The 22,913-nt window shown below is 36.5% G+C and overlaps 1 protein-coding gene across 1 annotated transcript in view; it reads left to right on the forward strand.

Annotated features, from left to right (window-relative positions):
* The first annotated feature begins 225 nt into the window (after window positions 1–225).
* Window positions 226–22,913, forward strand: part of CD226 (CD226 molecule) — a 29,081-nt gene continuing 6,393 nt past the window's right edge. The window contains 9 exon segments of the mRNA XM_041472781.1: window positions 226–256; window positions 259–293; window positions 296–438; window positions 440–476; window positions 478–545; window positions 14,860–14,936; window positions 14,939–15,203; window positions 16,782–16,903; window positions 22,209–22,321. Of these exon segments, the coding sequence (XP_041328715.1) occupies window positions 226–256; window positions 259–293; window positions 296–438; window positions 440–476; window positions 478–545; window positions 14,860–14,936; window positions 14,939–15,203; window positions 16,782–16,903; window positions 22,209–22,321 (891 nt within the window).

Consider the following 22,913-nt stretch of genomic DNA (forward strand, 5'->3'; position numbering starts at 1 on the left):
TATAATCAAAATTCACTAGTGGGGCTTGGATAAATTTTAACACTTCAGCGACATTCACAAATTAAATGTAATAATAATTTGTAGGTTTTGGGGTTTTTTTCAGCAAACTTTTTTTTGCAGTGCTTTGCTTGTAGTGCTACCAAATTTTTTTCTGAGTTTCTCTATGAATTTAATTTTCAGTTATGTTAATACTGAAACTGAATTTCTGTGTGTGCTTTAGCCAACATGGAAGCATAGTTTGCAGATTCATCTGCTAAGCTTCTGAGAAAGTGAAAATGCAGTGCATATATCCAAAAAAAAAAAAAAAGCCGTGATAATCCAGACATCCCGGATGAAACTTAATGTAACTCTTAGGGAAAACACAGCTGTCTTGAATCCAATCTATGGCATACATACCAAAGACAAATACAATAGAAGAATTTGTTTTGAAAATAATGCTCTTCATCGAGAGCACTTTGGAAGATCATGGTCTCCACTATAACCAACATTTTCTCCATTGTAACTAATCCAGAAGGAATTTTGAAAAAGGTAATAGAAATCACTCAGGTCATAAAAGATCTTATTTTTTAAAAATTTCAGATATATTCAAGACAGAAATCTATGCCAATTCAGGGAGCATCTGGTATTGCAACTTTTTCTTTAAAAGAATTTTTTTTTTTAAATGGAAAAGGGGAGAAGGAGAGAAAAAGATCTAACTATGCCCATGTACTTTCTGTGTAGCTGTCCACGTACTTTCCAAAAACCCTGTAATTACCTGAGCGCTCATCCCATTTGGTTTCCCTTTCAGTCCTATGACTAAGAGGAGAAAGAACTCTTTTCTAGTAATTTTCCATGCATGCCCAACCAACATGGGTCAACTGAAAATTGAAAACTTAGAACAATCATTATCGAGATATGACAGAATAGCATTCAAAAATAAGAAATTGGTCTTATTGTTTTGTTGATTTCTTAGTCACAATGTAGAAAAATCATACTCCTCTTTCCCATTCCCCCGAGTGAAAATAGATGCCGTTCAACATTTGACTATATTTCCCAGCTAGGAAATAAAAGATCAAAAGGAAATTTCAGTTCCTAGCATTTGAAAGATGGGAAAACAGATGTCTTATTTGGTTCAATCCCACCTGACTTCTGGCAGTGCAAAGCCCTTATACACAATGGGTCCATTTTCTATATAATTCTGGAAGTTAGATGCAGTAGAGATCTGGAAGTTCTTGTAGTCCTTTTTCTGGCCAAGGCAGCAGTGATACCAGCTGTTTGTTCCTGGATGTCTCTGCTAGAGTTAATCTGAAATGATGCAAGAAACAAGGCAGTCACCTTCATGTGCAATGATCCTCTTCTGTCCAGCACCTCTGCTAGGCAATCACCTTACAGATTTGAGTACCCTGTAAACCACAAAAAAAGTGGATTTATACCAGAGGTAAGTTTTTTGGAAATGATTCTATAGCGTTCAGTGTTCTCAGTGCGTGGGATTTTTCTCTTGGTTTGAGCACACTAAAAATGAAACCTTAATCAACAGCAGACCCTTCATGTTTCAAGTATGTCTATTTAAAATCAACTACAAAGGTAGACAATAATTTTGAATATAAATGAATTCTTTTACATTTAAAGAATCAAGATTTCTGAGAACAATCTTGTTCAGCTCCTGGTAGATATGTATAAACATGATCTGATCTGAGGAAAAAATGAAGTGTATTGCCAGCAAAGATAAATATTACAGCTTTAATCTACACTGCAAATTAAATATGTTATTAAAACCAGACTCTAGAGAATATATTTATTTTTGAAGTAGTCGTAGTAGAACAGTTTTCAGTCAGACTTTATCTTTACCAGCATCTTTGTCAGTACCAAGTATTTTAACTCCTCGATGACATGTTGCTGAGACTAAATAAACAGTAAACTTCGCATCCATGTAGAGAGAATTTTAGCTGGTTGCTGACACCAGATGCATAGTTTTTCATGTCTTCCAAACTGTAAAATTAGGACATTGATGTTTATCTTTAAAGTGGTGGGGTTTTTTTTGTTTTGTTTTGTTTTGTTTTGTTTTTTTCCTTTCTGCACCAGGATAAGAGTATTGAGAAAGCTGAGTGTTAGTCTCATGTTTTAATGAATATGAATCTTGTTCTAAAAGATTCACATAAAAAATAATGGGGGTCCTGGTATATTAAGTGCTTTTTAAGATATCTTTTTTTCGTGGAATAAAGAAATCTGGCCAACATACAAGAATGATAATTTTATAGGTAATTAAACTTTTTTTCCAATTACAGTGTGGGTTTTTTTTGTTTGGATTTATAAGTTATTGATTCCCAATAGACATTACTTTTCTAAAAGCGTTAATTTATCTACAGTCCCCCAGACAAATAAACAACTCACTGCAAAATCCATTTCTTCTTCTTCAGTTAACCAACAAATATTTAATAGACTAATTTATTTTTCTGTGATTTGCGTAGTGTCTAATGCTTTGTAATTCATGCTTTTAGTTTTAAATATTGATTGGCTGAGCTAAAGTTGTGAAATGTGTGCCTGTAAAATCATGCAACTTTGTGGACACATATATTCAAAATGAAACTTAAGCTTGCTCTATGAATTGGCACAGTGAAGTTAAGTAGGCATTATTAAGGTTTTTGTGTCAATCAAAACTGAAGCCTGGTTTATAATTTAAATCATTCCACCAAGGCATTGAAAATTGTTAGGATTTATTTATTTATAATGACCTGTTACTGTTGGACACAGAGACATTCCTGCACCAGCTTAAGCAGATAACTATGCCATTGAGGAATTTGCAGTGCATGCTTCAATGAAAGCTGACAGCAGACTACAGATGTAGAATATATGATTGGCTTTTAAAATTTCCATTGAAAGGAAATAGCAGAAATAAATAGAAATAATGCCATATGGCATTATGCTCATGATGGAGATTTCTTAACTAGACTAAATGTGAAATGTTCTTCACATGTCAATCATATCTGCTGGCATCTACATAAATTTGAATAAAGTATCTTGGGTTAACTTTTACTATCTTGCAAAACAATGAATGTTTCTGCACTCAATCTGTTCCAAGTTGCTCTAATGCTTCATTCCTGGTAATCAACAGAGGTCATGAGTCTGATTCTGCTTTCCCATGTGCTTTGTATAATTTTTAAAATTTCTAATACAAAGCGTGATGCAATTTAGTGTGATTCTGATCTGCATAGTTTGAATCCTTGAGTGCTGACCTTTAATGAGTAAAGATTTCAAGGAGTATCTAATGGTGACAGCAGTGTCACTAGATCCAGAAACTCACATGGTAGCAAAACCCTGACACTACAAGATCAAGATGTTAAAAAAGGTTGGGGATCATGGCTTGGTTTTCAAAACAAAAACAGAAAGAGAAGAAAGAGAATGTCGGTGGTGCACTCTTTCATGTGTGGTAAAAATGTATTGAATAAATAGGAGACCACAACAGATTTATACTCTGAGGTGTCAAAATAATACTGGAGAAACTCTATTCAGGACTCTTCTTGTGGCTCAGTCTCTGGTCACAGAACAGCAATTCACCCTACCATGGTCTTAGTGGGGTGAACACAACTCTTTTTCAATCAAGGACAAAAGTAAGGAAAAAAAAAAATTATGGCTGAGCTGTCATAAGGATCTGAGATCCTAGTATAGGAGACTATAGCTCTCATTACAGAGGTTTTCTCTCGGTGTACTGTCCTCCTTGTTGGTAGATGGAAGACCCTAGAATTGGTGATAAATCAGCACTTATATAAAATTTTTGATGCAATCATTCTAGTGATATATATATATATATATATATATATATATATATATATATTTTTTTTTAATCAATATATATATATATATATATTTTTTTTTTAACTAGATGTGGTCTTAACTTAGTCCTGGAGTTTTATCAGAATATATAATAAAAATCTTAGACATATGTTTCTCCTTTTGCCATGAATTTTAGCTGAAGTTTCCTGTGGCCTTTGTGAAATAAGTGAGAGAGGACTCTTGCAGACTGCACAATGTTAACCATGCTTTCTTTATGCCCAGTGACTGAAGCAGTCACTGAAACAGACTGGCAGAAAAGAAATAATATTCAGGATATTAAATCAGAGTCTTCACAGGTTATATAGCTACAGGATATTCTTACATGTAGATGCAGTGCTGAAATCCTGCACCATAATTGCGAAGAACTTGAGAGTTGGTGCTGCCTCTTTTACACATGAATGTATGGGTAAAGAGCACTCTAGTTATCCCACAGGAAGATACTTGCCAGCTGGGTGAATCTGAGACTTCTATTTTTTTTTCCTCCTTGCAGAGTGAGCATATATCCAACAGTTTTCAGAACTGAGTTCAAGGGACTTTTTTTTATCCTCAATGTTCCCACATTATATGAGTCACAAATCCTCCTGCACTAAGCAGACAAAACACTCACTTTCAGAGAAAAATTCTTTACATATTTTCTAAGATACACTGATTATGTAAGAATAGTCAGTATCCTTATTCCATCATTCTTAATTAACAGTTTAAAAGTGATCTGTAGTTTCTTATGTACAATGCTTAGGGATGTATGTCTGAAAACTGATTTCAAGTTCAGTATAAAATGTAAGGAGCTGAGATTGAAGTCACTATTTATAGAAGAAGCATTACAACTGAAGACATCACACAGGAATTGTTGATCATTGAAGATATGTTAATTCATGCACTTGCTGATTGGAAGAAAACGTATTTGAAGCTGCAGGTGTTGAAACTTTAATTTCAAATGGAAGAGTGAGAGAGAGCAGTGCACTGGGACAGTCCATTGGACAGGGAGATGCATCTTATACTTTTCATCCCAGGTGACCACTCAAAACACATTAAACAACTGTGACATTTCACCAATTGCCAGCCACATATCTAACAGCAGCAAAGCAGCAGCAGGAATTCCTGCAATCCTTCTTTCTTTTGTTTTAAACTATTAACTTTTGCAAAGAAATGTATACAGAGAAAAGATATGTCTACAGCCATTAGAACATTAAAAGGAAACATTGAATGATATTAATTTATAAATGTGTTGACAAAAGTATCGGGAAAATTCCTTTTTTCTTTATATGATGTGCATTGTCTTTTCCTGGTTTGTCTGGTGTTTGATTACCTTTGGCCATTTGAGGTATGGATAAATTTATTTACTTCATCCTTTAACTTTTGGTTAAGCCTTTGGTTTAGTCCTTTGGTTCTTTTCTGCTCTGTTAAAGCCATCAGTACAAAAGCTACTCATCTATGATGGTTTTTTAAAAGTATGAATAAAGTATCAATTTACAGAAAAAGAGTTTAAGGAATTATTCTGGTCGGGAAATTCAGGTTTTGTCATGTCATTTACATATCTGCCTTAAAGTTCTTAGTCTGTTGTTTTTCAGCTTTACTTGACTCCATGGAGCATTATAATGAGGGTGTATAAACAGAAAAGCTAAAACGTCAACAGAAAAATACTGGGTATAAAATATGGTTTCCGTTAATATCTGTTCATCTAGAACTTAATAATTCTCAAACCTGAATTGTATTTCTGTCTTGTTTCCAATCTAGCAAGATAAATTAGTGATAATCTACATGTAAAATGTCTTCCAGGTCCTGAGTTCTGTTGAACTTGACGGATATATTTTAAGCTCCCTGTACAGACACTATGCAAAACTTTCTTCCTCTTGCACTCTCATCCCTGTGATGATACATTATGTACCATTACTGCTTGGTTAGAACTTTCTGTTGTCATTGCCCATAATGATGATCTTACCCTTTTCTGTCTTGCCCTTATTGAAAGCATGGAGAATTTCTTTGTCAGCTGCTGTTCAGTGTAATCATTTTCCCATTTCCAGACCACCGTATTAATGCCTCCAACACACCCACAAACTATCCTCTGACTCATGCTGCCTTGAGAAGTACTGGTAGCAGTAGGCCCTGAATTGAGAGTTTTAAAGTTTTCATTGAAATGTAATTAGAGTGTTGATTATTTCAAATTTAAGCAGAAATGTCTCAACAATTTGCAACGAACTTTGTGATGCAGAACTCAATCTGCTAAAATTGGATCAGAAATCTTATAATGGATGATGAGCAAATTTACAATGCAAATTTAACTTAAAATATAAAATATAATAAATATCATTAGAGAGATCATAAACTGATATTGATCTACTATGCACCATGCCTTTGCTACACATCTAGACAAAAAGTTGAAAGTCTTCAGTAGTGAAAAATTATATAATATATAAACTATTTAATTAAAAACTAGCCTTTATGTCAGAACAGTGTTATATGTTTATTAGAAACAAATGAAGTTTATAATTAACTGGAATATTTTTGTCCTGTGTTTGTATATTTGCTTTTAGAGAATTGTTAATTTTAACAAGAATTTCTACATATTTGGAAAACTGTTTATTTTCTCAGGAATTTTATTTTAGCTAGGTGTTAAAATAGTGTTAGTTTGACTTTAGATATTCCATGCTATGCTCTGAGTAGAAAGGGAAAAAATTATTTAGATGTAGTGGCTTTTATATCCACAGTGTGAATTCAGAGTTGCATAATTCCTTGGGGTTTTTTTGTTGCTTTTGGGGGCCTGAGGGATGGGATTTTTTTTTTTTTTTCCTGTTCTTTAATTGACAATTGTTGTCAGGTTTGGGTTTGTGTTTTTGGTTTTTTTTTTTTTTTTTTTTTTTTTTTTTTTTTTTTTTTTTTTTTTTTTTTTTTTTTTGTTTTTTTTTTGTTTTTTTTTTTTTTTTTTTTTTTTTTTTTTTTTTTTTTAATTTGTGGGTGAATTGTTGTTTCTGTCAATCAGTGACAATGAACCATTTTCTCAGGGTATATGTTTTGCTGGGAGCTCAGAATAAGAATGGAAGTTCATTAATAGAGTATTTAAATGCAGATGTAGCATGAAGTACTCCAAATTTTTAAATAGAGTGATCAACCTCTTCTGTGATAGCAGAGACAGAGCTTTTCTATTCTTGGCTAGTGTGATGATATCCATGCCACTCAGCACTTACTTTTATATTAATGCTCTTCTGCCTGCCAAAAGCAGCACGTTGCATAGCTTTTTTTCAAGTCCCTATTCACCTGAAATAACTTGCTTTCTATTTATCTCTGTCTCAATTTAGAATGTGATTCATAGGTCTACAGTGAAAAATTATCAGACTTTTAAAACACATGGAAGCAAGAACTAATCCTGAGGGACCTTCATTCTTTGGCTCTTAGATGCTGAGCTCCCCAGAGCCAGAATTATCTCTGTATCTTACACGGTGTCAGCCACACTGTCAGCACCTAATTAGAAAGCAAGAAGATGGAGACAAGTGAAGATGCCTTTTTCACACTTCTGCTGTGATTATTGACCTTTTAAATGCTGCTTTTCTTACTTTTTATCTTTTATGATGAACTAAAGATTGGATGCCCCTTCACTATAAAACGCTAAAAGGAAAGAAACCAAGCCAGCACTGTTGGGACTACAAGAGATATTTCCTCTTCATTTCCTAAGGAAAAGCTTGGATCAAAAGCAATTATAGGATTGTGGAAGAGATGTTCCAAATTCATCTCATCCTTCTCTGCTTTCTGAGGCAGGAGAAGCATATCCTTAATGTGTCTGAGAAATTCCTACATTGGCAATGCACACATAAAACTCTTGTGAGGTCACTCTACAGCACCTAACCAGCCTTACAAGGAGATTTTTTTTCCCATTATATCTAACCTAGATATCTCTTGGTTAATAATGACTTTATTATAAGTTTATTGCTGGCTATTGCTCATGCTTTATTTGTGTGAAAACTCTCTTTCTTCCTCACAGAAAAACTAAAACATGGGAATTTCAATTTAAAAGGTCAAGTCAGTATTTGTTGCCTTTTAACTTACAGCTTTCTATTGTTATTGTTCTCTGAAAAGAGAAAGAAAGTGTCATGTTACCAGCCTTAATCCTTCATTTTTTTTGCCCAGAGAATTTGTGGATGTCCCATCTCTGGAAATGTTCAATGCCAGACTAGTGGAGCTCTGCAAATCTTGGTTCAGTGGAATTTATTTCTGCCCACTGCAAGGGAGTTGGAACTAAACCATTTTTAAGGTCCCTTCCTACCCAAGACATTTATGATTCTATGCTTCTGTGATACCTCTGCACTAAACAAACACAGTTCTTTCAGCTTTTCTTCTCTGTTCATGATTCTAAATTTAATCAGTTCTTGTTCTCATCTGAATTTTCTCCCATTTGTGTAAAACCTTTTTTTAATAAGATAAATAGTATGAAATCATATTCCATTTAAGGTCTTACCACTACTAAAGGAAGCAGAAAAATGCCTCCTTTGTCTTGTATGTAACTATCTCTTGACATACCTGAGAAAATTTGTCTTTTGGAAACAGAAAACGTGATAACATTTTCAATATTATTTTCCTAGCAGTGAGAGCATCCAGATCTTTTTATTCATCTCTGGGGAGGTTTTTATACTTTTTTTTTTCTTTTTCTTCTTTTTAATTCTTAACATTTTGAACATTCAGGTAGTTACTAAGAATAATGATGCCATTAGGTACTCTTGGTTACTTTGTTTGCATTGGAATGTGCTATGTTAAGGGAAAAATTGTAACATTCAGTACCTATGAGGACTGCTGTGCTTTTACCAAAGTAAGAGAAAATTAGAAAGCATGTTTTAGATGTTCCATATGAGCACTGCTTTGATGAACACGTGTCAGATGGCTGCTATGGCCGTTACCTGACCTTAATCTGTTTGGTGACAGTTTGGGGATGACCCTCACGTCTTGTCTGTTCACCTGCTGGCACATCCTGCTGTCAGGGGAGATTTGCTGCTGCCAGGGTAGACTTTAGGGTGCTGCAGTGAGACTGCTGAGGCGTGCCCTGCTGCTTTTTCACATGTACACCTAAGATCAGTCCAGGAGAGATCTGGAGCACATCAGGCACGATTACAGTGCTGGAGGGGGTGATCTAGGACATAGACAGCTTAGGTGGTGTCTTCTTCTTAATTCTGTGGAAGGGAAAAGTCCTGGGAAGAGAAGGAGAAGTCCATGGGCCAGGACTGAGTTGCATGGCTGGTGTCAACAGCAAGTTGCCTTTTATCACCATGGGCTCTTTTGTTCAAGGATTGCTAGAAAGAGACAGGATCCACCTGAGGACAGAGGAGAAAAACATCCCTGACAACAGATTGGTGAGGGCAGCTCCAACAGGAAAGGGAGATGACAACCCACATGCGAGCAAGGAGTGGACTGGGCTGAGAGGCATAAGGTGTGCAATTATATTTGGTGTGCATAAGCTGTGCAATAATTTTCAGGAAACACCTTGAAAACAAGAAACCAGGGTACAAGGGTGACCATTCCAATTATGCCTATACAAACAGGAAAATGTTAAGGGGGCACAAACAGAATCTTTTTTTGAGGGCAAGTATTCTGCTACCTCTATATCCAAAAATGCTTCATCTTCTCAGATACTCTTCCATAATTTTATGCCACTGCAGCCACCACCTGGAAATTCAATTTAAATAAAGTATGATATTATCTTTACTATCCAACATAACTGCTGTGACACCCAGTAGTTAAATCTAGATTCAAGAGTTTTGTAACTTTGGTTTTTGTTTCCCATATAGTAAATGTGATGGATGAAATTTTGAGATAGTGCAATTTTGAAATCATCACAGGATGCAATTAATGGGAAAATAGAAAGTCTACAGTGACAGCTTTAAAGTATCCACAATTAAAGGTGATAGTTTTGTCTAGGACAGAAGGAATAATATTTTATTTGTGGAAATACAAGTTAACTTACTGAATTAACATAGGCAGATAAAAAGCAGAGGATAAAAGGAATTACTGATTCAGATATTTAAACTTCCAAATACTCTAAAGGAAATCACTAACAGGTGATTACTATTTAATGTCTGAAAAGTTCCTATCTGTAAAAGCTTCTGCAGCTGCATATATTTCTGATGATGAACCTTTCTTTCAGCTGGCCTGTAAGGCAGAAATAGAATTTATAACTTAATAAGGACAAAAAGAAATGTGAATAAAACTTTTGTTAAAAATACTGATGATATATTGATTTTTTTCTGTTTTCCTACCAGGTACCATGCAATGCAGTGTCCCAGCACAGCATTTCTCTCCCTTTTGCCACTGTGAGACAGCACAGGTGAAGGCTGAGCACAGTATCCTGTGTTAATTCCTGTCTGCTCCTTGAACTCCTGTTGCTGGTAAAATTCTCTTCATCCTGAACCAATGAAATTCCTGTATGGGATGAAAGTCTGGAAATCTGACCTCTCAGATCTTCCAGACTCTTCTGCAGGTAAATGTTGTCCTAGTGCTTTATATGATTTTAACAGATGACTTCTTCCCCAGCAACCAAATTCTCTTTGCTGGAAGTTCATTACTATTTATAGAAAGAATGATTTTCTCATTCTTATTAGAACTGTACTCTTTCTCCCCCCTTCTTTTGGACTTCTCCCTTTCCTTGCACTCTAGGCAGCTAAAGTTCAGCTTACAACAGGGGAAAATCAACAAAGAGTAATAGAATATATACAAAAAAACTGCAATTGGCATGTGAATTAAAATTGTGTGCTTAATGTTTAGTGTATAATGAAGAATTAATAATTTTTACACAGTCACCAAATTTTTCACAATATAATTTAATATATATTTAAAGGCATGTTTTAAGCATATAGGAGTATAAATACTTTAATTTCACCTTTCATGATCTGAACAGCTGTTATTAGTAAAATGCATCTTCAAACACAACAGTAATGTTAGTTTCTGGTCTAATTGTAGAACTGGTGTCAGTAACTCATTAAAACTGAAAAAAGAGTTTCTAAAAGCCTGTGTTTTTAGAAACATAACAAATAGTATGTGCTAATGCATTTGGAAGATACTAGTTTAGAAGCTAAATATAATGACTTATTTAGTCTATTCAGGAAAGGTGAAAGGGTCACTCAAAATATTTTCTCTTCTGAAAATTGATTTACTTGATGAAAAGAAGAGCCCCAGAAAAATTTTTCCTTCCTAAAATTTTAAGCCTCCTTTCCATGTGCAATTATTTTCTTTTGTCACTGCTTATTACAAGCAGAGGAAGAAAACTGTATTTGTGTGTGGAGCTTCAGCAAACTGAGTGGAACCTGGGAACCTGTCTCTGCTGTAGAGATGAGTTAGATTTGCTAAGATTTGTTTTGAAAAATTTGCTAAGATCATTAGTTATTTCTGATAGAGAGCATTACTTTTTAAGGGAATGAAAGAATCTCTGAAGAAACAGTATCAACTTACACTATCAGAGGCCAAAACAACAACAAAAACAAAATAACCAAACAAAACCAAAATCCCAAACCAAGTAAAAATGAAACGGACATGAAAAAACTGAGAAATTCTGAAAATCTCTAGCAATGAATGGGGACCAAAACTTTTACATACGAGTTATTTTGACTTCTAAGTGCTTGTAGCAAGGGCAGGCGGGGATGGTGAAAAATGATACCATTATTTAATTATTCCTTTTGAAGATTTTCTCAACTTCAACTATTTCCCTGCTGCAGAATTTTAATTTAGTTGCTTGATTTTTTAAATCTCAGGGAGTTCCTTTACACTCTTCTGTGCCTCCATATTCCTGATATTTGCTTTCCAAGAAAAATATTGAAAGATAATAAATTTTAAAAATATGAAATCTTGCAATTTTTTTCTCCTTTAAATACCCAGTATCAGATAGGCGTAGGTACAACAGCAAAATATGATGAGATAACATGCTGCCAAAGAGGTTGGTGGAGGATCACAAGCATGTGAGCAACTTCCTTACTAAGGAGAGTCCTATGGACCTATCCTGGGTGCTGTCACCTCCTCCTACTTTCTGTTCAGGAAGCAAGATGATGTGACCATGGGCAGAGCAGACAGCTGTGGCAGTGTCTGGCATGAGCAGCAGGAAGGCAGAGCCTATTTTTAACAGATGCAACGATAAATTTTTATTTAACATTTCTGAAGTGCTCACACACGGCATGTCACCCCGAGCCGCGCGTGTGCAGGGGTGAAGGTGTGTGGGTGTGCTTTTGTCCCGTAGAAGGGTTTCTGGGAGAGGGAGGTTTTCATCCCACACGTACCAGGCTGAAAGCAAAGAAACTGTGTTTAGAAAGGTGCTAAATAAAGTAAGTGATTGAACAGAGGAGAAGGAGGATGAAAGAACTATGCTGATGCTGCTGTCAAAATAAAAGGGGACAATTGCTTAAAACAAAAGCCTGGAATACTCTAGTGTACTTAGAAGATTTAATTAGAACTACGTAGGCCTGATTTGCCATTGTTTGTGCCTTATATAATCATATAAATTGTTCAAGGTACCATATTGTAATAAGGGGAGATACTTACATTATTCATAAAGAGTGAAAATATATTAATGTTGCTGCACACTTTCAAATAAAATACATATGCAAACAAATAAAGAAACAAAAAAAAAAGTCATGACTTCTGTATTTGAAAATGGTCATGACAGAATGCAGAGCAGCCAAGAATCTCCAAACTGTTTCTATTTTAATTTGGCTACTTGTACCTTGTTCTCATTATTAACATAACACTTTTATTTGTATGCATGCAAACTATATGCAGTTGTATCAAGATTTCTCTATGGAAAATCTTCACTGAATTTGCAAGGCAATGTTAGCTTTGTAATGTATCTGTTATAGTATATTACAATGTTGTAATAATATATATTATCAAGAAACTGGGATATTTTGTTTGCAAATATAACACAGAAGTTAACTAATAAATTTTAAGACATAAGGGATTTTCATCTGTTTGGTGGAAATGTTTTATCTCTTTGTTCCCAGTTGATCATATGTGCAATGCACAATTTTCTAGCAAATATATGGCAAGCAGAGGGAAGAATGCTGGTTGTTATAAGGTCCTATCACTTGGGTCAGGGGGAAATGCTCTGGAAGGTGGGAGGTAGCATCATCAAACACAAAATTCCCTATTAAGCATGTTTACATAGGAGAAACACCTGGAGTTCAGGGTGGCACTGTAATGAAATAGTCAGGACAGTGAGGATATACCCAGGAGAAGATGGGGAGATGTCGATGCTCCTGAGGAGAATGTGGGTAGCAGTAAGGCTTGCTCTACTGGTGGAAAACCTGTCTGCACAATGAGGCAAGACTTCTTTGGCAGGAATGTGTGGCTTATTGTAAAGCAGGGGGTTGCTGGAATTTAGCAGTCTGAAGAAAGAATCTGACCTTTAAGAATAGCGTTCCAGAGAGAGGACGGGTTTTGATCACTTTTTCATTTATCCCTCTTCCCTAGCAAATCTGAATGAACCTGCAGATCTGTATCTGCAAGGAATATAAAAAAACCCTTACCTGATTTAATGTAGTGAATTTTGAAGGACTGCACTTTAAGGAACCTATTTTGTAAGCGTAGAGTCCCATCAGAACAGTCATTCAGCCTAATTTGAATAATACTTGGACTTCCATAAGTAAATTCTTGCTGGAATTTGCTTGATAACTTAAATGATTATCCGGCCTTTGCAGTCAACTTCAGTAACAGAAATTTAGCTGTCTTTGGCAAGCTGTGTAAAGAGTTAATTAGCTTCACTGTGTTATACCTTCTGTTTGGTTTAGTGAATTTATCTCCTGTCCTTGGCTGTCATTAACTTTCAGTCTCCTTGAATGCAGTCTACATGGATCTTCAAGTTCTTCATTAATTATTTTAGGTAAACTCATTAGACAGTGTTCCTTTTGCCTTTCACATTTCAACATTTTAATCATATTTCAAGTCTCCAATGGTAGAGGGAATGTAATTTTCTGTGCTGTATTCCATTGATAAAAAATTGCAGGCTAGACCTTTTCACTCTCTGTTTCACAGAGACTGACAAGCTCTCTGAAATTACAGATTCCCACAATGGAGTCCCCATCCTGTCAACATGGATGGAATCACTTATTCCTAGCTAGCCTACTTACCTTCCAGTTGTTGCCACAGAGCGAGACAAACACATAAAAAATATAGTGTAGTGACTTTTTTTACTTAAAAACATCTAATTAAAAAAAATCTCATTGAAGAACTTGAAAGATTGATCCTTTTATGTGTAAGAAAAACAGTGTGATCATAAATCTTTTCCAACCTTAGTGTTCAGCAAGGTGACAGTTCTCATCCTAGCTTATGGGATACAGGCATTACAAAACTGACTTTAGAAATCAAGTGGCTCTGAATGTCAGAGAAATTGGCAATCTTTCTATTGCAGACTTTTAAACATTTATTAAGTAGAAAACAGGAAATTGTATTAATAAAAACAATAACTCAGAGGGATTCCAGTCAAAATTATTTAGGATATATCTCTGGTTTCTATGTGGTTAAAGTCTTGAACTTTTCTAGAAGTCTTCTTTCATACCACAGACAAACAGACCATACAGATTTTCCCCAAGTAGAATGTATGAATGGATAAGATTTTTTTAAAATTTAGGTGGTGCGAGTTTTGTGAATGGGAGAATTGCAGCTCTTAGGCTGGAATTTCTTTTAACATAATTTACTAAATAATGTCCTGAGGGTCACATCAAACCATTTTCTTATTATAACTAGTGTGAAAGAAGAACAAGATTACGCCAAGTTTAATTAGATCGGCCCCATAATTTATGCTGCTGAATATTTGCTGAAACTGTTAACAGAACATTCATGTACTCAAAGTTTACAGAAATGGCCTTCTTCCAATGTCATCACCGACTCAGAGTTCCATAAAGACTGTTTTGTCTAAATGTGTGCAAATATATAGTCATAGATAGGTATAAATTATATTTTTCAGCATTTCAAATTATTTCAATATCATTCTGCTGTAAGTCAATTTTATAAATATTTGCTGTACTGGAATTGTGGATACTAAACTTCCCTTGAATTAATTATAAGCAGGTTTTTGCTGGGTTTGTGTTTTTCAACAGATGCTTTTGAAGTGTCTGAGAAACAAAATAATCGCATGTTTACCAAGCCAGGAGGAAATGTTGCTTTTACTTCCCTGATAAAATTGGAGATTCAGTGCAGTGAGCGATGTGGGAAAGCATTAAAGCAGATTGGGTAGACATTGTCATTCTATGCAACTCATCAGGAAAGCAAAGCTTTGGTTTGGGTTTCAAAGAATGTACACCAGTGGATTGCTCTGATCAGGAAATCTCTGGAACTGTCTTTCAAAACGTTACAGCCTCTGACTTTGTGATGTACTTCCATGTAGCTGCTGGGAGAAACAAAAACTATATGATGAATGTTACTGTGGCTGTTAAGTAAAGGAGAAAATGGTAAATGTTTTAAAAATAGAATTTTCTGAGGCATTAACACTTTTACACAAATAAAATAACTCTTCAGTAACAAGTGAGAATTTATTTAAATACCACATTCCAATTAACAGCATGTAAAAGATAGCTAAGTTAACAATAAATCTTATTTTCTCAAAAATAAACTGGTTTTAAGCTTGTCTGATCTTATTGCAGGACTTTAGACCTGTTTGTGAGAAACTGGTTTGATATCAACATTCACAGAATAGAATAGAATCATGGAATTATTTAGACTGGAAAAGACCTCCAGGATCATCAAGCCCAAACTTTGACTGGACACCATCTTGTGAACTAAATAATTCCTGTTGTTTCTTGAACACTTTCAGGGACAGTGACTTCATTACCTACCTGGGCAGACTGTTTCAGTGCCTGACCACCTTTTTCTGATGTCCAACCAGAACATCCCATGGTGAAGCTCCAGGGAGTCTCTTGTCCTGCCACTGGATGCCTGGGAAAAGAGACCAACCCCCACCTGGCTACAAGCTGTTCAGGTGATTGTAGAGAGTGATAAGGTCCTCTCTGATCCTTCTTTTCTCCGGGCTAAACAACCCCAGTTGCTTCAGCTGCTCCTCATATGACTTACAAGAAGGAGATGCTTTGGAAGGGGAGCTTGAATTTGCAGAAGAGGTGGGCATTCTGCCAAAGAAGTCGAAAGGAGAATTTCCCATCAGCAAATTGTACTGCAGGGCCTTGGGGATGAGACCTGTCCTCCAACAAAAGCAAAGAGCACGCTCACAGTCATATTTGTCATGTAGAAATTTGTGAACTGGACTCCACCTTATTCAGGTAAGGGGTTTCCTCATGGAGAGCTGAGAAGCTCTCTAGATCTTGCTGTTAATATTGTCACAGATTGCTTATAATGGAACACATAGACTCTTGAAATTTCTCGTACTGTGGGTTTAGTTCCACCTTTACTTCTATTTTTTGTTATGATCCATCCCCCCCCACAAAAAAAAAAAAAAAAAAAGTTTTGCTTCTTCTCTGTCAAATGCATTTTGAAGACCTAATCCTTTTACCACCCCAGATCTTCTTTTGCAGCATTCGGTCCAGCTTTTATTGCTCTGTCCTTGTTCCTGGTGATACATGAATGTTTGGCGGTGCTGTAGCATGATCTAAAACTACAGAATATGTTTAAATTGAGGAGAATATTCTTGGGAAAAAACCCATGATGACCTGCTTTACTTTGAATACTTGACCACAGAAATCCATAAAAATTGGCAGAATGTGATAAAAATACAGGAAACAGGACAAAAAGTCCACACCTCTGACAATTTAAAACATATAAATTTCAAAATCCTGACTATATTGACATAATCAAGTATGTCTTAATTGTAAAACAATAGAAATATTTCCTTCTAACTCCCAAATGCAGTACTTCTAACACCAAAATGAAAACATATAGTTGCACAAAGTACAGTAACCTTCAGAATGATCAGTTCTACCTATACAAAATATTTCTTCTCCAAAAGTAGAGTTTAGTTTCCATGCTTCTTTTGCTCTTGAAACAAATTCAATTTCTTATTTTAGTCCTAGCAACAGTAGCATAGTTGTGGCTGTTTATTGGAGAAAAGAATATGAAAGCATTGAAGAACATGAAGTACAATATGAGTCAGAAAACACTCCATTGTATCCCTTTAAGCGCCCACCCTGTATTATTAAGTGCATTTTGTTGAGTTTTCATTAATTTCAAAGAAAGTGAAATATCAAGGATTTCCTATTATTTCTCTTCAACATTTGGAACTTTTTCATAAGATACAATCAGTATTGCTGGTGTGACATGGAAAAAACAGTAAGTGGAGAGAAACAGCAGGTCAGGCATGAGCTCCCACTGCACCCTGTGGCACAGCAGTGAAGTCTCTCACAAACTCATGAGTGACTTACTCTGCTTGATCCAACAGTTGTGGCTAGAATAAACAAGCTGCTGCCAGAAACTTGCTGCAGTATTTTTTTTTTTTTGAGTATGTTCTACCAGTTCAGTCATGCCACTTATTTTGGCTTAGCGTTACAGCTAAGCCACGCTCCAGCTCGGATTTTCTACCAAACTCTTTCAACGCTTTAAGCCTGTTGGTGTGATTCTGCATGGGTGAAGCGATTCTTCTCACCTTGCCCAGTTCCAGAGTTATTTTGAAATACTGAGTCTAGAAGGTGGGAGGAGAGCAGGAGAGCTGCTGTTTAGGTTTTAGGTTGAGAGAGTAAGAAAAGAAAGATAAGAACCCCCCTTTCATTTTTTAAGCTGCTGCTGAGAGGAGCTCAAGAACTTTTGAAGAGCAGGAATCTTAGGTGAAAGGCTGTATTAAGAGCACAGGATTATTTTCAGAAGAGGCAGCAGTCCAAAAACTGCTGATTCTGAGAGGTGGTATGGTAGAAAGAAGCAGCTTGCTTCTTGTCTGGAAGTGAATGAATTTTTGCAAAGAAAACAGTGTGGAATTATTGTTAAGAAAAAAGGGAGAGAGGAATAGATATTCAAGCACCATGAAAGCCGTTCTTTTAGTTGTATCAGTAGAAGTCAGCAAGCTGCATTTATTATTTTTGAATACTAGCAAAAATTAAACCATGTGATTAATTCAGTATCACTAAGTTTATCCACTCTATCCCACTAAATATTGTGACTGTTGTTTTCCAGAAACAGGAATTTACAGGCTAATTGGACTTCTGCAAATATGTTTTGACCTCAAAACCTGGAACATTTAAAGCAATCTATTTGTAAAGTAGTGTAGTTCTTGTTGGATGACTCTTACAGAAACAGCTGAATATTACATATTTATACAACGTATTCAAGAGATTTTGGATTAATTTCTGATGTATTCTTCACTATATCTCTCCTTCTAAAAATTCTTTTAATTTGCAGATCAGTCATGACACCAGATTCCACATCTGAACCCATTTTCTGTGCTTTTCTTACCATGCTTTTTTCTTTGAGACAGTCTTTGAAGAAAGGAAGCAGACTTGCAATCCACATATTGTTTTGGTAGATGATTGGGAAAGAATGGGACATGCCATATGAAAAGACTGAAAAATTAGCAGTGCTGGAAAAGAAGTACTTATTCCCTCCTGAAGACACAGACATTTCAGAGAGTTTATAAATTTGTTCTCACTTTAGCAGAAATCAAGGTAGCAAGTTCTCTTAGGCAAAGTAAAACAGAAACATGTTTTTGTGTGGTCCCCCTAGATCTGAAAAATGGGTTAGTGGTTGTATTTACATGCATGTTTAGGGGGTTACATCACAGTTCATACTAGGCCTTTCACCAGCTTTGTTCCCCTCCTCTGGACACATTCAAATACCTTCACCTACTTCTAAATTTCTGGGGTCCAGAGCTGCACGTAGTGCTCAGGGTGAGATCACACCATGGCTGAATACAGTAGGATAGTCTTCATTAGCATCCAGATGAAAAGCAGGGAAGCACTTGTACAGTCGCTGGTGTTTATCATACATTCCTTGAGAGCTGGAAGGAGACAGCAGTGCTTCTGGGCCATGGGAAACAGACAGAAAATAAGAACTGCACTAAGGGGGTGAGGAGAACCAGGATAGGAGTGAAATTATCTTCCTTCCTCCTTCATGAAGTCATTCAGTATGAACACTTGGTATCAAACCATCTCTGTGGGTCTCCACACAACCAACCATCATTCCCTGGGCTTGAATGCATTCATGCTGGATTTCTGCCTTTCAGCTATGGGGTAAATCAGCTATGGGGTAAACGATTTCAGTGATCCCCAATTATGATACCATACATGCCAGTCCATCAAGGCACGTGACAAAATACATGAAGGCCCTGATAAAGCAGCTTGAATCTCTTGCTAAAATAACTCTTGAATCTCTTGCTAAAATAGCTCTCTGGCCCATCAATGCTTCCCCCTCAAAACCAAAGTTGGAGCACTGAGGGTTGAAAAGTGTCCCACAAAAAAAAATTCCCAAACTTGCAGAGAAATACTAATACTTGACAGAAATTGTACTGATGCTGAAAATATACTTAATAACCTCCTGTCAGCATAACACCTTTGTTGAGAACATAAGAACTAAAGAGACACATGACAAGCCTCTGACATGTTTCTGCAAAATCTTGACTGGGATGTTAAAGTCAGTAATTACAAATGGTTTTGTGTAGTTAAAGAAAACAAATGCCTAAGGGAGGTTTTGCTCACTTCAAATGAGAAAAGGCACGCAGGCTTTCAGTTGTTGTTAGTTAAAAGAAAAAGAATCTAATGATTTTTTGCATCCATGTTTAACTGACAGCTGATAATCTCAGCTCTCAAACTCATTAACTCAGAGATTATAACCATGACCTGATAAAACTGAAGGTGAAACTTCAGAAAAAAAAAAAAAAAAGTAGTCTGGAGCAATTAAACTGAAGGGTGGGGATGCTGCTGAAATCCACAACTCTATCCAGAGTCACCCATGCTTGATGACAATCAAATAAAATATTTAAATTTTTTTCCCCTTGCTACTTATAGGATGGGGTTTTTTTGTATTACTGTAAGTACTCCCTGGCACAGACCACGGCTTTCTCTGGTGGTTAGCATAACAGCTGGTAAAAAAAGACATAATAATTTTTCCTGAATTTGGAGGTAGGTATATGAACCATCCTGCCACTTAAAGTACGCAGGAGCTGAAAACATTCTGTAGTAGGGTGATTTCATATGTGGTTATGACACAAAAGCTGTTTGTTTGTGTTATCAGGCAGCCTTCTCTATAGTGCCACATACCTTCACCAGTGTAAACTTCTGAGAGAATTTTCTTTCTTTATTCTTTCCAGTAAAATAGCATTGGATTCAAGGATAAGACTCTTCTGTAATCAGTATTTTTTGTCATCCTCTCCAATGAACACATTAATACAAAAGAGGTGTACCTGAGCAAGTGTCAGGTGGGATTCAGGACAGCCAGGTAAGAAGATGTGAACCTTTTTGATCCTGGAGAGGAAAGATATCTGGTGATGCTCAGCAGCTGGTTAGCTGGGATTACTGTCATTAGTGACACTGGTTGCTTTCCTTTGCCTGTGAACTAAGCACAGAACTTGTCTACCCCAATGGAAGCTGCACTTTGGGGCAGCTGTGGTTTCATTGTAGAGTGAGCAGAACATTAAAGAGGGAGTACACTTGAGGACAGATTTTATCTCCCATTCACCAGTGAATAGCTGAGAACTTGAGCTGTGGATTACCTGTGTGACTTTGATAATATTACCTCTGTTCTTTTCTCCAATGCTTTTCACCTAAAAAATAAGTACCTCACCACAGACTTGAGCACTATAAGAACAAATCGGCTTATACCTTGAAGCCATTTTCTTGTCTGTCTCTAGTTATTACAGGTTGTTATTGAGTTTCATTTGAAGATATGACTCCATTCCAAAGAAATCAATGCATTTCAAGCAAAGTTACTACAAGTTTAACTTTTTCTGCCTAGGTTGCAGTTTTCAAAGAAAGCGTTTTTGCTTAGGCTAGAAGAAATGGGGCAGGTTTCTTGACATCTGTCATCAAGGCAGGTACAATACTAGGTGGTTAAAAAAGTGGGATGATAACAGGAGAAATTTTAGTGACTTTTTTTTTTTTTAAAACAGATTTCTTTTTGAATTAAAGCAGAAATTAACTGATGCCATTGCGTGAAGTACTGAACAGAAAATCTCTTGAGCATTGAGATGATCTTCCTGGTACTCTGAAAAATAATTTACTGCCCATGGAAGTATTGAATGATTGTTTGGTATCTCCTATGGGACAACCTTTACAATCACAGAACCACAGGGTCAGGTTGGAGGAGACCACAGGGGGTCATCTGGTTCAACCTCCTCGCTCAAACAGGGTCATCCTGGAGCACATGGCACAGGATTGTGTCCAGATGGTTCTTGAATATCTCCAGTGAGGGAGACACCACAGCCTCTCTGAGCAATTTGTCCCAGTGCTTGGGCACGTACACAGTAAAGAAGTTCTTCCTGACATTCAGGTGGATCTTCCTGTGCATCAGTTTCTGCCCATTGCCTCTTGTTCTATTGCCTATCACCACTGAGAAAAGCCTGGATTCATTAATCTTCTTGGCACCTTCCCTTCAGATACTTATGGACTTAACAGGTTGGACTTGACGATCTCAAAGGTTTTTCCCACCAAGCTGATTCTGTGATTCCATGACATTGACGATGTCTCCCCTCAGTCATCTCTTCTCGAGGCTGAACAGGCCCAGCTCTCCCAGCCTTTCCTCATAAAAGGGACCCTCCAGCCCCTTGATCTCCTTTGTTGCCCACACCAGTAGCTCCATGTCTCTCTTGCACTGAGGAGCCCAGAACTGTACAAACCACTCCAAATGTGTCCTCACTAGGGCTGAGTAGAGGGGCAGGATCACCTCCCTCAACCTGCTGGAATGATCTTCCTAATGCATTCCTGGATCCCAACAGATCCCTGATCTGCTTTCCAACAGATCAGCCCCAGCCTATACTGGTGTGTTGAGCTATTTCTCTCCAGGTGCAGGACCCTGCATTTGACCTCATTGAATTTCAGACAGTTCTCTGCCCATCTCTCCAACCCACTGAGGTCCTTGAGAAGGGCAGCTTTCAGACAACCCTCTGGGGTATCGGTCACTCCTCACAGCTTTGTGTTAGCCAAGAACATTCACTTAAGTAGACTGAGGACTTTTATTAACCATATATTGAGTAACTTACATATGGACAGCTTTCTCACCAGGGAAGGAAGGAGATAGAAAAGGATGGTACAAAATATAGCTATTTCTTTTTCATACTGTGCTGTATTCACTCACCTTTGGTCATCCCAATCACAACTTTGTTAAGAGCTGGTTCAGCATAGCAGAGGCTTTTTAGAAATGAGGAAATTGCTGTAAAGTCTGAATATTGAGCATGAGCAGTCATGGAATAATGTCTTTATATAATCATTGATTTTCAGCTTAGTTTGTGATAAAAAGTTCATGCTGATTTATATTTTTACAAATTACTAATTGTATTTATTGCAATCATATTTTAGCAACTTGGGATCACAAATGGTTTATTACCTACCTAGCTGAAAGGATTTCTGCTGCTGTTTCAATGTTAGATTTCCTGCTGATCTTCTTCATCACTACTGCTTGTCACAGAAAAGGGAGTAATAAATCAATTTGCATAATATGCTGCAGCAGGTAAGGATGGATGTGTTAACAGCTCATCCTACTATCCCCCTCAGAACAAAAAAAAAACCCGGTATCCATAAATAATTGAATTTTCTCACTAAAATTTTAAACTTGAAAAATCCTATCAGTTCTACAGCCTATGAAAAAGTGACACCCTCTTGTTTTTTTTCCCTTTTTTCCACATTAGGAAAACAAATGGCTTACTCAAGTTCCTTTGTCAGCTAAATGCTTACTGTGGCATTGTTGTTACATGTTAAGGGTGATTTGTCAGGAGCAACATCAAGCTAGGCATTGCTATTCCTATTTTGAGCACAGAGAACAGGTGATATCTTGAAGTTTTCTACATGTTCTAGCATTTTTTGTCCTCTGATTTCATGTTCCAGATTTACAGCTGGATCCAAATTAATAGTTTAAACCTTATCTAAGGTATCTTATCAAACTTTATCTAAGTTTGCTGCATTCCCTGCTAAATATTTCCAGTGGTCTGATCAAGAATCTCTCTTCTTCCAAAGGAAAAAAATGTGAGCAGAAAATGTATTCCTTCCCCTACTGCAACATATGAT

This window comes from Pyrgilauda ruficollis, unplaced genomic scaffold, assembly GCF_017590135.1.
Source record: "Pyrgilauda ruficollis isolate IOZ18807 unplaced genomic scaffold, ASM1759013v1 scaffold109, whole genome shotgun sequence".
NCBI lineage: Eukaryota > Metazoa > Chordata > Aves > Passeriformes > Passeridae > Pyrgilauda > Pyrgilauda ruficollis.